Below are 16,986 nucleotides of genomic sequence, written 5' to 3'. Positions count from 1 at the left end.
CACGGATATTTCTTATTGACTTTCCAGATGTGCGTGTAGCAGTACATATACCAACGGGTTTTCTTCGCGTTTCACGCCCGTGAAATCAGCAGACGATCGTACATATACCAGTATGTTAGGTTTTGTATAGTCCGATTTCAAGGTTGTAGGGTCTATTGTTCTAAATTGTCCGATCTTAAGGTTGTAGGGTATATTGTTCTAAATGGGAACCCTTAAGACTCCGGCCACTATGCCTAACATTCTCACACCCGGATGCTATGCCACCAATAATGCCTCCCATCGCTATGCCTAGCATTCTCGCCCCCCGCTGAATATACCCAACACTCGTGCACCTCTTACTGTAAACACCTAGAAAGCATTTATTGCGTTAGAAAGTCCAGTAGAAAGGGCGGGAAAGAAGTAGGTAATGAAAAAATTTACGTGCATATAAACTCCGGCAAAGTTGTTTTGCGATACTCTTGCTGCCAAAATGGGAGTGGTGCCATGTAGCGGCGCAGACTTGAAACGAGGTAAAGGGGTACTGACTTGCAACAGAAACGGTTCTACCGAAAAATTGAGGAATCGCCCAGAAAAGAGAAGATGTAAAACAGAGCAGAAAACTCACCAAGCACCAAAACAACGCATCAGGCGTTCCATAAAATGTGACTGCAAATTCAGGGTAGGGCTATTTATGCGCCCCACTCTTGCCTCCCTCCAACTTATGCGCCCCACTCTTGCTCCCCTCCCAAGTTAAGCGCCCCTCTCTTGCTCCCCTCCAAGTTAAGCGCCCCTCTCTCGCCCGCCTCGAAGTTAACTGCTATGACTAACTTAATAATGTTTTATGCATTTAGCTTAACTTTGTGCACATGGACGCACCGCCAGGTTTTAAGAAAACTCCATTTAAGAGTGGTGAGAAATATAACGGTTGGATGACGTCAGGCGCCCATCATTTATTACACACTGGAGGGTGCAACTCCAGTGATGAACAAGCAACTGTATCATTTGTAACAAGTGGGAAACTGTTCAAATGGGAAAACTTTGGAAACGAGGTAAGTAACTAATGTATTCAGAAAAGGTATATTTTATATGGAATATAAAGATGTTTAACAGAGGTGTGCTAGAGAGGAAGAGTTCAAATGAGATGAACTCAAAAACAATTCAATAACAAATTATATATATACAGACGAAGAGCGTCCTAGTTACCATGACCATGCGGAAATGTCCGACGAACGAGTTCCGAAAGTACATACTGTCGCTGCATCCATCGGAAGTATCCGTTACAGCCCAGACTATACATAACATCTGTGTCGTAAATTCTATCAGGATTCTTATGTCATGATGATTTGTTTTATAGTTTTATGACACACCATACTTCGCATACTTAGTTTAGATAACCTGTCACATGCTAAATATGAGCTTATTTATGCATGCATTCAAATTCAGAACGCGATCAAACACGCCATAAGATATAAGATGAGCAAGCAACTCTTTGACGACGTTAAGACCTTACCGTCTTATATAAAAAGGTCAAGCGTTTTTGCACCTGGTGAGGAAATATCAGACGAGTGCATCGAGGAGTTTGTGAAGATGTCGGAATGTGAAGAAGCAATGAACGCGTATGTATTTTAGGGTTTGTACGCATACACGATACTAAAATATCACTTCAAAAATATAGTAACCATTCGAATGCCACCCTCTAATGCCACCCTGTAATGCCCTTCTCTAATGCTCACCTCTAATGCTCACCTCAAAAGCGACTTTCTCAACTTCTTCAAATTGGCGCAATCTATGGACCTGCACCTGTATGTACGAACTCTGCACGACAAAGCGACCAATGTTCTAAAATGTGTTCTTTGGATGACGAATACCATGAGAAAGAATTACAGAAACTTTGGTCGAATAGTCAGTATGGATGCCCCGCCATAAGGGGAACAACGAGGTGGGGGTGGCAGATATCTATATTGGTAGGGCCGGGCAACGAGGGGAAAATCAAGTACTTCGGTACTATGCTGCTCCCCCGGTGTGCAAGAGAGGTGTGCGATTTTGGTATGCCAGAGAGGTGTGCGATAGAGGTGTGCGATAGAGGTGTGCGAGAAAGGTGTGCGATAGAGGTGTACGAGAGAGGTATGCGATAGAGGTGTACGAGAGAGGTATGCAGGCACGACATTGGGATCGTCGAAGCCATCGGCTGTCACCATGTAGGAGAGCCTTCCAACCAATGTACCAAGTATTCCGATTGTTGAGTCGCCTCATTATGACAGTCCGATATGATGTATCGAAATGTCGAGCCTCCCTCTCTCCATCGAGATTCATCCAATAGTGGTTCCGTAACCCGATGTACAAGCCTAATAATCTCCACATACACAAGTCGGTCTCTGAACTCAGGCGGCTTGCTGCCATCTTTCGCTCGCAGATGGTACCTCTGATTTTCCCGACTATGAATCACGTAGGGATCAAGCAATAGCTTCATGGCTTTGGTCGTCGCTCCCTATGGGAGTATCATAACGACGTCCCCAGTCTTAAATTCAATCATATCAAACTTGCGCATCTGAAGCCTGATGTAGTTTTGGCAGGATGGTCTTCTCCAAGTCATCCAACCTCTTTAGCCATGCATCATTCGTCGTAGGAATATGATCAGGTAAGTCATCAGTCATGTTTGCAAACGGGACATGTCGTCGACCAAATTAAACGCTGAATGGTGCTGACTTGTGACGTCGTGATATCCTAAGGTTCTGGTATAACATAGTGAACGGTAACCGTTCGTCCCACAACTCCGGACAACCAACACACAATGCGCGCACACATTTGTGAATTTCTTTATGTCGGCGTTCTGCCGCACCCAACGTTTGAGGGCAGTATGGTTGGGACGTCTTGTGTATAATGCCCAACGCTCGCGTATTGAATTTCACGGTATTGTTCACAAATTCGGTACCCTAGTCACTCTGAATCTTACGAGGAAATCCATGCTCACCAAATACTGGCACTAACTCTGCCGCCACTGTTTTTGCATCCTTCGCAGGTATCACCCGTAAATTGGGGGTCCCGACGCCACATCAAGCTCATATTTCAGGAACTTTTGTAGCGATCTGTCGCCTTCGTTTAGTCATCAACGGTTGTGCCCAATCTTCCTGATAACGTGTACTAGCGTCTTCACATACATGTACCTCCAGACCTAGGTCACATCAAAACGATGGATTGACTTTGTACCCAGATGGAGGGCCAGTACGTAACACGATAGTATGCTCCCACGGGTATTTACCACAAGCCTGTGAGCCGTCCTTCAAGAATGTGTGAGCTGTACGTGGGATAAGTAACGGGTCGTTAGGTCCAAAATGTTTCTGGACCTGGTCAAAGAAATCCGAAAACAACTTCCAACATGATGTATAGAACACCGCGGGGTAGTTGATATCCGCCGTGTCCTCATGAACACGACTCCACATGTCTGGTAACTTGTTTAGTTCTCCAGGTACATGTGTAATAGTAAAATTGAACTGTGCAATGATGTGATGCCACCGCTGCGACATACTATTCAATTTCAGCTGAGTGTTCATGTATATGAGAGCCTTATAATCTGTGTGCACAGTAAACCGCTGCCTAATGAGATGGTCATGAAAGTGAACCAGAGCATAGGTAAGTGCTAATAACTCTTTCATCGGGGTTGCATATGCCTGTTGTGCCTTGTTGAGAGTCTTCGAGAAGAACACCAGGTAATGTTTGCATCCGTCAATCAATTGAAACAATGCTCCACCAATACCATTATCGCTTGCATCCGTTTCTAACTCAAGTGGTACACCACCAACAGGAAAATTCAACCGGGCTGCCGACACGCTAGTCTCCTTCATTTGATCCCACGCCAATTGATGTTCTGGCTTCCAACGATCCCTAATGGGATCCTTTGGCTTAAGTTTAGAAAACGTTCGGAGTGGAGCCACTTTATATGCAAAGTTAGGTAAATGCTCATATAGAAAGTTTGCCAATCCTAACGCAGAAGCAATATTCCTCTGACACCGTGGAATTTGCCAGTCAATTAAACGTTGCTGTTTCTCATGATCCACATCAATCCCTTTAGCTGATATCTTCTTTCCCAGGACCATCACCTCTCGCACAGCAAAGTGATATTTCTTCTGATTAAGTTTGAAGTTGTTCTCCCGTCAGGCGTCGAATGACCTCTTGAACCGTAGCGATGTGCTCCTCTTAGTCGTCTGACGCAATTATTAGATCATCAACATAGCATTGCACGTCCAGTTACGTCATCAGATTGCTGATTGTGCGTTGAAATTGTGACGTGAGTGTCGTCAACCCAAAGAGAGCCGACGTGAACGAGTATTGCTGACTGTCTCATGTAAACGAAAACATGTGCTGCGAATGGAAGTGCACCGGTAAACGATGGTAGGCGGCCGATAAATCTAACGTGGTAAAGTACCGCTTGCCCTTCAAGTTGCTGATGATCTCGTTAACCTTCGGAAGTGTAAATTGATATCCCGGAATAAGAGCGTTGATCTGCCGTAGGTCCAAGCACACCCGCACTTTGATAAGTTCTCCCGACAGTGTGAATAATGGTACTGCCAACAATGGGAGGTTAACAATCGACACAGATGTTCGACGATTGGTGACCAATTTGTGTTCCTATTTGTGCACTTGCTTTGTTACATGTGGTTTGTACAAAGTTTCTTGTCTACCGACGTAAGCCCAAGAATTTATCTCGAGGTATAGGGAGTGACACTTCATTACCCGGGAGTGTACTGCGAGCCGCATCCGGAATTGTATCATTAGCATCCAGGTATTGGCGTAAGCGTTGTCGTACGTCATCTGGCTCGGACAAGTCTGGGGCCATTCGAAGATTAATCGGTTCCAGTAGTTCATCCATAACATTACGATTAATCTCTGGGAATGGAGATACTAATCCGGTTAAACCTAATCCCAACTCTCCCATAATATCCATACCCAGTATTATATCAATGTCATCTAGTAGGTTCATAAGTTCAAACGTACAACCCTCAGTAGTAGCTGACCCGTACTGGACCTTTGTTGCTTGTGTTTTGCCCAATCGTGGAGTCCGGAAGGCTTTGTCCGCCAAATATATGTAACTATCCTTGGCCGGTAGTGTAATAGAAAAGTGTGCCTTAGCAGCGGATGCCTGAGTGATGACTGAACGGTTGGCTCCCGTGTCAATAAGGGTGCGCATGTCATGTCCGTACACTTGTATAGTAACATATACACGGTTCGTGGTTGATCAGGCACGATATCACCGTCCCTTAAGCTAACACGAGGCCGGAAATTAGTACCTGATCCGTGAGTCCGCGTGTCGATGTGCTTGTGGCCGATGTACGTTAAACTGTAGCCCTACCATGTTGTGCACGGCTACCTGTGCCAGCCTGGACCGGTAGTCGTTGTAAGTTAGGACATCGACTTGCATGTCCTGGTCCCGGCGGAATGTTCTGCTCACATGATCGACAACGAACATGTGGGTTCAACGTAGGCGGTGCATGCGGGTTAGCGCGTGTATTCACCTCCGTACGTAAATTTGAACGTGCTCGCGAGTTCCTCGGAATTCGTTGTGGTCGCGAGAGCTTGTCCTGGCGATTTTCTTCTGCTTTGTCATGTTCACACGGAATACATCACGCATCTTCTCAGACGAGCAGTTTCGCCAATGTGGATGCATTCGAAGAGTATCACGGTAGTATGCCCCACCTGCAGCTTGGCGTATAAGATTAGGTATACCATGGTTGTGGTATACCTGTAGGGGGTTCTTATACTGTCGTATTTCCATGAACTCAACCTTGCGTTTAAAATCACGAATCTGAGTATCAAGCGGAACCTATGGCTTCAGCTTCATGCACGCTAACACCTGGCGGTATGCAGGTCTTGTTCCTGTGTGCGTACAATAAAAGCGATGGCATCCTCAAATGTCATAGACTGCTATTTTGCTCGTTCTCCACAATAAAATCCAATCGCGCCTTAGGAGCCCCTTCATGCTGTAGAGCTCGGTGTAAACCCATTTGCATATGAATCGATTCTAGCTTATGGTATCGCGCATTCTTGTGCCAGTCCAAGATAAAGGCATGCAACTGTATTTTCTTCGGATTATCCAAATAATAGTTGCCCTGTGGGTTGGGCGTCCATTCCTTCGGTGTTCGTTTGTCGACCGTTGCTGAGCACGTCTTCAGAGTCTCATTTGATGACGCACGAATTAGACCCTGCAGCGCACGCTTTGTCTATGCGTCCTTCTGCTTCTGCATGCATCATCCGTTGAGTCAGTTGAAAACTTGCATCTTCATCTCGGCTGCTGTCGATGCAGCTAGGTTCCGTAGGTTCCGAACGCTTATAACGTTGCATCGCCTGTGGGTCTTCCAAGTAGCGGTCGTGATGAACAGGAAAGTGTTTGCGATATGCAATTGTATCAATAGGAACATTCGCCGTATCCTGACAATTCTCCTGTAACTCTTCTGATCGTGGGCGACGGTGATGTTGCAACTTGTCACGAAATAAGTTCGTTGCCACGTGACCCTGGTTCATCTGTTGCTGCGGAGATTTCATCATTCTGTGGAAGGCATTAAAAGAACTGAATTCCGAAGTGTGTCCATGTCCAAGTGCAAACCCGCAGGTTTCAAAAAAAAATCTGCCAGGCGATTTCACCAAAGTTGTCGATACCTGATCCCAATTCGGATCACAAAAATCAGCTGGAATCTCATCAGGGGTCGGAATTGTCTGTGCTCGATTTTGAGCGTTCTTCAACATCTGCTCTCTGCGAGTAGAAAAACCCTAAGAAGCCACTTGAGGTACGATCTTCATGCGGCCAATTCTGCGCTTCACCGGGCTAATTTGCCTCATGTTGTTAACCCCGCTGTCAAGTATCTGGTCGGTTGGTGTCGACCCTGCCTGCGTTGGGTATTTAGGAGCCCAATGTTGTTGCACTGTTGGTGCGGCCTAAGTCTCAGCGAAATCATCGTCCACTGTCAAGGGGCGTAGACGTGTCAATATCCGCCAGTGACAATTCACGGAGTTGGCGGAGTTGCTCTTGAATGAGTTGAATATTTTTCGTGGCCTCCTGCACATGCATCGTCGTATTCAAGTGTCCTTGATCAGAAATCCAGTATTGGAATTGTCTAAACTTACCCAGGGTTTTGATTAAGATTGGGCTTCCGAAACCAATCGAGTCAATTTCAAATGGATTTCCACCTTCTTTTCGTGAAAAGCTCTAATGGGGATGAGAATCAATCATCGCCAGAGTTCGAGGAACCAGATTTTTCGGGACCCGATTACCAGTCGGCGTCCACCAAGCGTTTGAAACCGTCCAAGACTACGAAGGCGATGGCTTGATGACGAAGGAGATGATCAGTGACTACATGGCATGAAGAAGACGGACGCACCTATTGACGAGATTTCGGAGAGTGACAGGAAGATTGCTGATTTCACTGCTCGGATGCTTGATGCAAAAAAAGAGGCGACGCTAGCAATGGATCAGGGGAAGATTGAGCAAGCCAGTTTGCGGATGACAATGGCAAGGCACTTTCAATCCAAGATCAATACGGAGCTACGCATCATACACGCTAGAAAGACTGTGGACAACAAGACGTTTGTCAAGGACATAGGTATATTACCCACTACGTATCGTCCTGATCGAAAAGACGGGAAGGCCCTATTGATACGAGTGACTTAGCGTTATTGTCGAGATCTTTGAAGGAATTCGGTCAAATCATGCTTCCTGCAAATCTACGTAAGAACCTTTGGTTCGAGGCCGCGCAACAGAGTTTTAAGCCATCATCTTATATGTATAGTAAGTTGGAGAAGGCGAAGGCTTCTGTGACAAAGCTGAAAACGTGGAAAGAGCAAAGTGAGATGATAGGCCATCTGTTCTCAACAGACCCCCGACTGGAACTGTTGGTATCTATCATGGTACCACTGGATGAAGGGACACCAGTGACACACTACCTCTTGGAACTGGACACCCATATATCACGTGCTCAGACACAAAAAATGTCAGCCGACAGGTTGAGCATGTGCGTGTTGTGGGTACAAACAATCTTTTGGTCGGCTGTTCACCGAAAAGACCAAGAGATATTGTACGCAGACATGCACCTATCGTATCCAGACAAGGTACGTGAGATTTCAATTGAAGGACCAACCTATGGTACCATGAAACTCGCCGACTTGACATGAACTGAATTTTATTCGAGAGTAGAACAGACATTTTCAAAACGCCCGAGTTCTGTGGTGAAATTGATACAGCCGAGTAAGAAGGTTGTACCGAACGTGAATGGAGGACCAGGTAATGGTCGAGACTCTCATACGGGAACGGGAAATAATACAGGGAACAAAGGTGGGGACAGTGGTGGCCAAAAGAACAAGCCTGTACAAAGTACTGATGGTTACATGAACAATGTCAATACTCGCGGGACCTTGGGTAACAAATCTGCTCAGGCGGTCGAACCTCCTAAACCGAAGTACAAGGAGATCAGGGACTGTGCTGAGACAGATTGCAGCTGGCGCATGACCCAACATGAGCCGAATGGACGCTGGAATGGCAGGCACGCAAAGAAATGTAAACATTTTATTACGAAGTGTGCAGACTGCGCAGGGACTGGAGGTTACCACAAACACATGTGTATGGTGCAACCGAAAGTAGATGTTAAGTGACAATCTTACCGGATCTTGGCACTGAAACAGAAGGATACGCCGCAAGATGAGCGCGTCATTCTAGATGTACAAGTTAATGGGCATGAAATAAAAGTGTTGTTGGATCCGGGCTCGCGAATTCTATGTATATCATCGAGATTCTGTAAGATAACTTATGTAACTCGTAAATCAGAACCTACAATGATAAAACTAGCTGACGAAAGAGAGATCACGTGTCGTGTCATGGCCGTAGATCTGAGGTGTACCCTCATCGATCAACGGACAACAGTTACAAAGGCAATCGTCTGTAACGCTCTGCCAGACTATGATTTAATAGTGACGAAGGGGGATATGTTGTTGTTAGATATAACGATTACCGGTTTACCGACAAACATAGACCCACAGAAGGACGAGTCAGATGACAATCTGCTGAAGCCTGTAAACAAGCCTTCTAAGACTATGAGAGAAATGATACCTCAATTTACAAAGAAGCTAAAGGATTTTATCTCTGAGAATAACAAGATCGAGATTACCGACTGGGTTCAGTTTAAATTCAGCAATGTATACGTGAGCTTAGACCCGACAAAAGTTGGAATGTCCAACGCGAAACTACGTAGCATGGTGTCACGAATAGGTAGTCCGAGAAGACGGAGTAATTGCAGTCAACTACGAACCGACCCCAGTTAACCTTGCACTCTTGGCGGTAGACCAGTTTAAATCAGGTGGTATGTTAAAGAAGGTTCACGTGTGCTTAGATATGAGCCCTATAAACGCTCTTATTCATACACACAATTTTCATTTACCGAGAGCTAATGAATTGCTGAAAAGAATGGAAGGGGCGAAGATATTTTCGACCATCGATTGGATGCAGGGCTACCACCAAATGAATATATACAAACCACACCGGAAGTATTTTATCTTCACTTGGGATGGACAGCAGTATTCGTTCAAGGGAGCATCATTTGGTCTACATATGGTGCCAGCCTTCTTTCAGCAGATCATGCGGTACCTGTATAGAGACATGGACAATGTACAGGTATATATCGATGATATTGTGGTGTTTACCGAGAACAAAGAGGAGTATGATTGAGTTGTGCACGAAGTTTTACCTAGGCTTAACAAGCACAAGCACAAAATCAACAGGTTTGGTGTAAACGAGATACAGCTGTTGAGATACCGAGTCTCCGGGGATGGTATTATGATCGACCCCGGAAAGATCGAACAGTTGCTAGATTGGAGAACCCCCACTACAGGCAAGGGCGTTAATAGCATGTGCGGATTCATCAACGTCCTGTCAGATGGAGTTCCACACTTGACAAGCTATCTTAAGTCTTTCGGGCATTTACGTTGTCACAAGGGTAAATTAGGAGCGTTGTGGACCAAAGAATGTGATGATGCCTTTAAGCAGCTCAAACAGTGGTTCAGCAAGCTCCAGTAGTCCAGCCGCCGAAAGATGGAGTTCCCTTCATGGTGGCTACCGATGCATCCGACATGGAGTTAGGAGGCGTGCTGTATCAAATGATAGATGGGAAACCAAGATAAGTGCAATTCTTTAGCAAGGCTATGAATTCGTCACAAATCAACTACTCGACGGTGCAACAAGAGCTATTAGCTATTATGACTACACTCACTCATTTTAAAGACTACCTATACGGTACACATTTCAATGTACAGTGCGATCAGAAATCGTTGCAACACTTAAAGGATATAAAACCCAATTCACAATCGGTCAGTCGATCGCGAAATTTTCGTTTAGCATCACACATATACGGGGAAAACATAATCACTTACCGGATATGCTGTCACGCTTTGTAACGGACTTCAACAAGATGGTCCGGGAGTACTAGCTACGGATCGGATGGCCGATCCTAAGTGGTTCAAGATTACAGACAACATATATGGTCCACATACCATTGATATGTTTGCAGCACATCATAATGCGCAGCTGCTGAGATACCGGACTCTGGAACATCCAGACGGTGATGCGTTCCAAATCAACTCGACTTAACAGACGAGAACGCATGGGTGCATCCACCGTAGTTGTAGATACCACAGTTGCTAAATTATGTACATATACAAGATGCTATCATCACGTTGTGTCGTCCCCTTAGACATTCAGATAAAAGGCCCCCTCAGTGGATATCAATGATACAATGAGGGCCCATATATGTGGATGGAGAGGTAGACACTTTCCTCTACGAGGGTACTCGTGCAGTCCAGAAGACGCCTTGGAGACATATAATCATATGTCGAATAGGTCTGGAGACAATCTGAGACCTTCAAGCGTAAGGTTGAAGAATCCAAGACCCCACTCTTGATACTTATGTCTCAACGAGAGACGGGGACGACGCACCCACCTGCAATATACGTTACCGAGGTCCGATCTGATCCTAAAGAATCAAAGAGGAACTCATCGCTAACGAAAGCATTCTACAAGAAGATACGTTCTGACAGAGCAACTGCATACGAAGCCGAGACAAGGTTATTCAAAGCATTTGATGAACGATCTTTCAGATGTAAACGACCGTGTAAATCAACTAATGGACAAGGCGAACACTAGTAGAATTCCTACGGCCGATCGTTCAGGCGAGATTGGACCAGACGAGTCTTCAAGTCTAAGTGATGTAGTAGTGAAATCCTCAGCTCTAGACTTTGACACAGCAAGTTCATCAGAGGAAGACATTCTGAAATGGCTAAGGCAGAATCATGCGCGTAAATACATGGATAAGGTTACGACTGAGAAAGATTGCAAAAGGTACGGGATTGTACACCCAAAGCTTAAGCAATATATATTTCACGTGTATCACGAATGCAATGACTGCGAAATTAAACGAATCAAGCACTACGGGTATGCACCATTGCGAAGCGTATCAGAAGACGAGCCGTGGCGCAGGGTTATCATTGATTTGGTCGAGCTACCCATGTCCGCAAACGCGAAAGATAAGTATGTCTGTCACGTGTTTGATGTTGCTTCAAGATATAGCGTACTATATCCTCTGAAAGATAAATTAACACAAACTGTGGCTGAGTGATATATAAATATCTCTCAGATTTCGGCTGGCCAGCTAATATATGTACTGACAACGGTAGTGGGTTTACAGGAGACGTCATGGCGAAACTTTTACTCGTTGCGAGATCATGCCACACAAGATGGGTGTACCTTATAAGCCTCAGACACAAGGTGCGAATGAAGTACGACACAGAAAAATGAAGGTGTCCATGTGTGGAGCGTTGCTAGATGATGCTGACATGTGGCCTTACTCAATTAACTGGGTACAGACACAAATGAACAGGACACCGGATTCAGTCACTGGTACATCACATTATAGTGAACTACAACGGTATAGTGTACTACAAGTACCTTTCAGCAAGAATTCTCAGGACGACCATGTGTTACCATAGTTAGATAAGATAGTTGTTCATGTGTGGGGCGTTTCTAGACGATGACATGTGGCCTTACTCAATTAACTGAGTACAGACACAAATAAACGAAACACCGGATTCAGTCACTGGTGCATCACATTATAGTGAACTACAACGGTTTGGTGTACTACAAGTACCTTTCAGCAAGAATTCTCAGGAAGACCCTGTGTTACCATAGTTAGAGAAGATGCGTCATAACAGAGATGTCGTCTTTCCTTGCTTGAGAGAGATAAAGGATATCGCACTCAAGAAGACAGAAGCGATGGAATGATCCGAAGAATATAGTCGAGTTTGAGGTTGACGATATAGCCAACATCATGGCTCGCAACTCCAATAGCGAAACTCACGAAGTTAACAATGTTGACGGTTCAAGTGCTCTTAATAGCCGATCACATTAAATTCCGACGACAGAAATTATCCTTCGTCACACACATGAAGCTACTACATCTCCTATGTTTTACGAATTCAAAACATTTCTTGGGAAGTACAAACATGAGGACATGACTTAATACACGACGGAGTTTGCAGACGGCGCACAATACGATCTACCCCCATCGGTATTCGATGATTCACATGTTTTGAAGGCTTTTAATAATAAGTTTCGCAAACGCCTATACAAGGACAAGGCAGACGTAGAAGCTAACTTACCTACAAACAAACTTCCTAATGTAGATATGGTTTAACCGCAGACATAATTCATTCCAAGTTTCAAAGACCATGGGATGTACGTACCCCCTAAAGGCACTTATATATATATACATATATATATATATATATATATGTATATATAATATATATATAAATATGTATAAATATTGATATGTGTGTGTGGCGTCTAGTCAAAGATCATTCATTCTCTATATTTTAGTACATACACTATATACTGATACATACTAATTATGTATATACAGTAGAATATAGTTTGGTATAGTTTAAATAATACCGTCCCATAGATCAGAAGGCTAATAGTTCTTGATAATACATCGCTAACATCATAGAGAGACCCGAAGACTACGACTCGAAATCGGAAAGCTCTGGTTCAAAAGCGGAAGGCTATGTTTCTAGCTCGAATTCCCATATCTCATTGGTTCAAATTATTGAATTTTCAGTGGATCTTCAAGACTGGATTTTCGAAAATCGAGTATGTAGTGCGAGAAGTCAAGAACATATGTTTTCTAAACAAAGTGTGGGACCAGGTTTAAAATCCTTCTCCTCAATATATAAACCTAACTAGGGGGTTCGATTGCGCACATTGTCATGTGCTACTGTTTCATTTAGAAGGCTACAATGGCTACAAGATTGTTCGCCCACAATTTTCCTTATATTTAAATACACAACTATATTCTAAATAGGCATGTTTTTGTCCCAATACAAAGGCTATGTGCCTATGAGCCGATGACAAGGTTTATACTTTATACAAGGTAAAGGCAGGCAAAATAACTAGTTTACATACATATAACAAACTCACGGAATCACAGCCTCACAGGCCAAAAACAGCTCACACCGTCATACGACGTTCGTATACCTTTTGGTTTTATTTTTAAATAACATTAAAAAAAAAGCCAAACGGCCTGGGTGTGGGCCTTTGGCCTTTTATATTTTGCCAAGGATACATCAGATTGGACCAATACGAATGTTCATTAATAATGACATCACCACCTGCGTCATAAAGTCTACATAGCGATGATAATAATTTTTTTATAAAAGAATATTTTTAAATACTGTCTTTCGGTCTTTCACCAGTCCAATACCCACCAGTTCCCCACCGGCCACCAAGGCCAGTGAGGCGGTGACAGTGAGGCCCAGGCTTTACAGTTAACACTCTTCACTTCCCACTGCCACTCCCCAGAGTCCCAGACTCCCCACACACCAATCATCCACAGCCCACAGGCGCCACACAGTTGCATTAATCATTATGCTATTTAAATATATGTATTTGATGTTGTAATTGTCGAGTATAAAAAATATGAAGCGGAGTCACGTTATTCTCAGTCTTCAGCGAAACAACAACTATGGTGTTGCATCGTGGGCTCAGGGAGTCTGACCATGTTCCATTCCAGCGCAAATTGTTGCTTAAGACTGGAATTGGATAACACCTTCGGCAGCATCAATTCCCTGCTGCCAAATCAATTTGGGATCGAACCAGGCATGGCTTCGAACTGCAACAATCCCCAGAGAATATGCTGTCATGGCTGTCACATCACCCACAGTGTTGTGTACTGCTTTTTCAACTAAACATCGAAATCAGTCATGAATTCAACTGCAACAATCCAGCGCATGATTGCGGCAGCACTAATTCCCTGCTGTCTCATCAATCAGGAATGGAAGCCAAACTTGGCTATGCACGGCAACAAACCCCCAAGAATATACTGAGTGTGACATCCACATCACCGACGGTGTGTGCTACTTTGTCAGTAAAAAAATCGAAGTCAGTAATGCAACATTTCAGTGCAAAGCTAGAAGCAGTCGTACCGTCGTACTCCCGACTGCCTTTTTGACAAGGATTTAGGTCAGGCGCGCTTGCGCTCTGTATCAAACTGCAGTTAAATGGCTGGTATAGCAGCCTGTATCCAATAGTCATCGATCCCAGTGAACTCTCATGTAGAAATGGATATATGACAAATTGTGCACAAATCGTGAAGACCAGTTTGCCTGTCTCATCCGGTATTTTTTAGAGAAAGCTCCGCCGCAAGGGAGGACTACCATTTGGAGTCTTCTTGCAAGATTGATATGCGATGATTGAATAATAGATATTTTGTCCGACAGATATATAAAGTACTATACATCCCACTACACGTGTCATATGATGCATGTAATAAACATGTATGTAAAGAAATATACTTTTGGCTGGATCAGATACAATATTTAGTATACGGAGGATTGATACAACGTGAATGTCGTATTACTTTCATCCAGGTAGAGACAGGAAAGCATGGATTCTACACAAAGAATGATACGGCAAAAGTACTATTTACGGAGAGATTGTGCATTTATTAAACTAGTTTGTGCGTACACAAGAACAACAACGAACGTACGGAATTGCCATCGTGTGCGGGGCATTTAAAGCAATTCTGATGATGTATAGCGAATACAATATCTCGGGTCAGTAAGTTTCATGAGAACATCCTTTTAGTGAATTTCCCTTGTTCTACAACTGCAGAAATAGATTAGCAATATGCTATCACATGATGCGACAGCCAACAATTACAACCCACAGCTTGTCCGGCCTCTGTATACGACCGCTAATAGCAAATATAACTAAGGCACACCAACAAATCTGTGTAGGTGAATGAACTCATGAGATTGTTAGGCCCTGCTTGCATACCCGACTTTATATACTGTTCTGGACAGTGAACCTTTTCTGGCAGCCCGTGCGAATACTGTCCATTTAGGTTACAAAATAAACGGAAATCATTGTTCTACCATGTGTATGCCTTGAATAACGGAGTATGTGTAGATTGTGTATTCGTCTGCGGATTCAATTATTGGAGTATACAATCATCCTCAAATCCATTTAGTATACGAAAGTTGCACATGTATGTCCTGACACTATGATTTGTGCGTCTTATACTACCATAAACCTCTTAATGTGTCTGTCATATACCTTCGTGACATGGCTGCACATAGAATACACACGTCGGCATCGAGTTCAAATCAAGGCACATTAAATGAAGTTCGGAGTGACGCCGAAGATTTCAATAACTACCACTTTTATTTAACGTTCTTGAGAATGTTCTAGCAACATACGAGGAATATCAGCGAATTATCTTAGTACGCGTATACGCAAGACAGTCATCATACAGGTTGTAGTCGCGAGTTCTGAGTTCGCATATTGAATCGATAATCAACTTTGCGCAGTCAAAATTTACTGCTCGAGTCTACAATTCATCTGATAATAAAGGTGCGTTACTAGCGGGACAAGATACTTATTGGTTGCTGCTTGGCTAGCTCTGTTGTTGGAATCAATATTTTGAACGGTATCTGTCTGGTGTGTATTGCTGCAGCATTTATCATCTATATTCACTATTTTAACACCATATTAACATTATATTAACACTAATATATACTTTTACATGTACATGCTTTTGTAAAAAGTATTTATGCAACCAACAACAATCCATGAGCCAGGAATCAAGAGGCTTTTTCGTATGCCCATTTATGTGCGTGCGTGTGTGTGTACACATGTATGCGTGAACGTATGCGAGTGTGCGCGTGCGTGTGCGTATGTATGTACGTGTGCATGTGTGTGCATACGTGTGCATACGTGTGCGTGAGTGTGTGTAAGTATGTATCATTGCAGTGAACGTTTTATCTGAAAAGAAGATAGAAATGCTCACTCAAATCCCGATGGTTATAAAAACTGTAACGAACACAAACGTTAAAGTCTAAGTTGAGGGTTTAAACGTTTTGGTTTTAACGAGAAACAAACGGAAGTAATATTTCTAAAAAAGCTTTTTGACTATGTACACGTGCAAGCACTGCGTGTCCATTTACGACTCTTATCACTTATTTAGTTTATCATCAATCTTTATATTTACATATCTATATGTAAACCACAGAGTATTCCAGTCCGATAAGACAATCGTTGGCGGAGTTAAGACTAGCTATTCCATTAACGAGCACTCGAACAGATCAATACAATTCTGAATATGGTATGCGGTTACTTCACAACTCGCTACTAGAATAACTGATGTATAACTCAAGTTTACCAACAGGAAAGGGACTTTCATTAGTTGCTTAATCAAAAACGCAAGCTGTAAGAAGGCCCTATCGTAATTTACAACACTCGCGATGGGCCTGTTCCTAATTTTCGATACATTCATACACATGGCAATCCTCTGATATTCTCGGACTCCGGTCCGCATGTCTACAACAATCATCCATTCGCATACAAGCGTGAGCGATCGCTTACAACCCTATGTATTGTTTCACAAAATCACACCCACCCACACACACACACACACATAT

The 16,986-nt window shown here is 43.6% G+C and overlaps 3 protein-coding genes across 3 annotated transcripts; 2 read left to right on the top strand and 1 right to left on the bottom strand.

Annotated features, from left to right (window-relative positions):
- The first annotated feature begins 777 nt into the window (after positions 1–777).
- Positions 778–1,706, top strand: SARC_04896 (hypothetical protein). Its single transcript, XM_014301257.1, has 2 exons — positions 778–1,028; positions 1,423–1,706. Exons 1-2 carry the CDS (start codon positions 846–848, stop codon positions 1,606–1,608), a joined length of 369 nt encoding a protein of 122 aa, XP_014156732.1. The 5' UTR covers positions 778–845; the 3' UTR covers positions 1,609–1,706.
- A 4,444-nt stretch (positions 1,707–6,150) lies between these two features.
- Positions 6,151–6,717, bottom strand: SARC_04895 (hypothetical protein; the record flags this gene model as incomplete). The annotated part of the gene is made up of 1 exon (XM_014301256.1): positions 6,151–6,717. The coding sequence occupies one exon, from the start codon at positions 6,715–6,717 to the stop codon at positions 6,151–6,153; it is 567 nt and encodes a 188-aa protein (XP_014156731.1).
- Positions 6,718–11,135: 4,418 nt separating this feature from the next.
- SARC_04894 (hypothetical protein) lies at positions 11,136–11,997 on the top strand (the record flags this gene model as incomplete). The annotated part of the gene is made up of 2 exons (XM_014301255.1): positions 11,136–11,539; positions 11,697–11,997. The coding sequence occupies 2 exons, from the start codon at positions 11,136–11,138 to the stop codon at positions 11,995–11,997; spliced, it is 705 nt and encodes a 234-aa protein (XP_014156730.1).
- Between the last annotated feature and the right edge of the window lie 4,989 nt (positions 11,998–16,986).

Source organism: Sphaeroforma arctica (genome assembly GCF_001186125.1).
Source record: "Sphaeroforma arctica JP610 unplaced genomic scaffold supercont1.292, whole genome shotgun sequence".
Taxonomy (NCBI): Eukaryota; class Ichthyosporea; order Ichthyophonida; genus Sphaeroforma; species Sphaeroforma arctica.
Note: the sequence above shows the minus strand (reverse complement) of the source record. Positions and strands in the feature narration are given on the sequence as shown.

Bases quoted from the DNA above. Each gene is read 5' to 3' on its own strand.
- SARC_04896 (XM_014301257.1), top strand. From the start codon at position 846: ATGGACGCACCGCCAGGTTTTAAGAAAACTCCATTTAAGAGTGGTGAG. The intron at 1,029-1,422 runs GTAAGTAACTAA...ATTCAAATTCAG, and splicing joins GGGAAAACTTTGGAAACGAG to AACGCGATCAAACACGCCAT.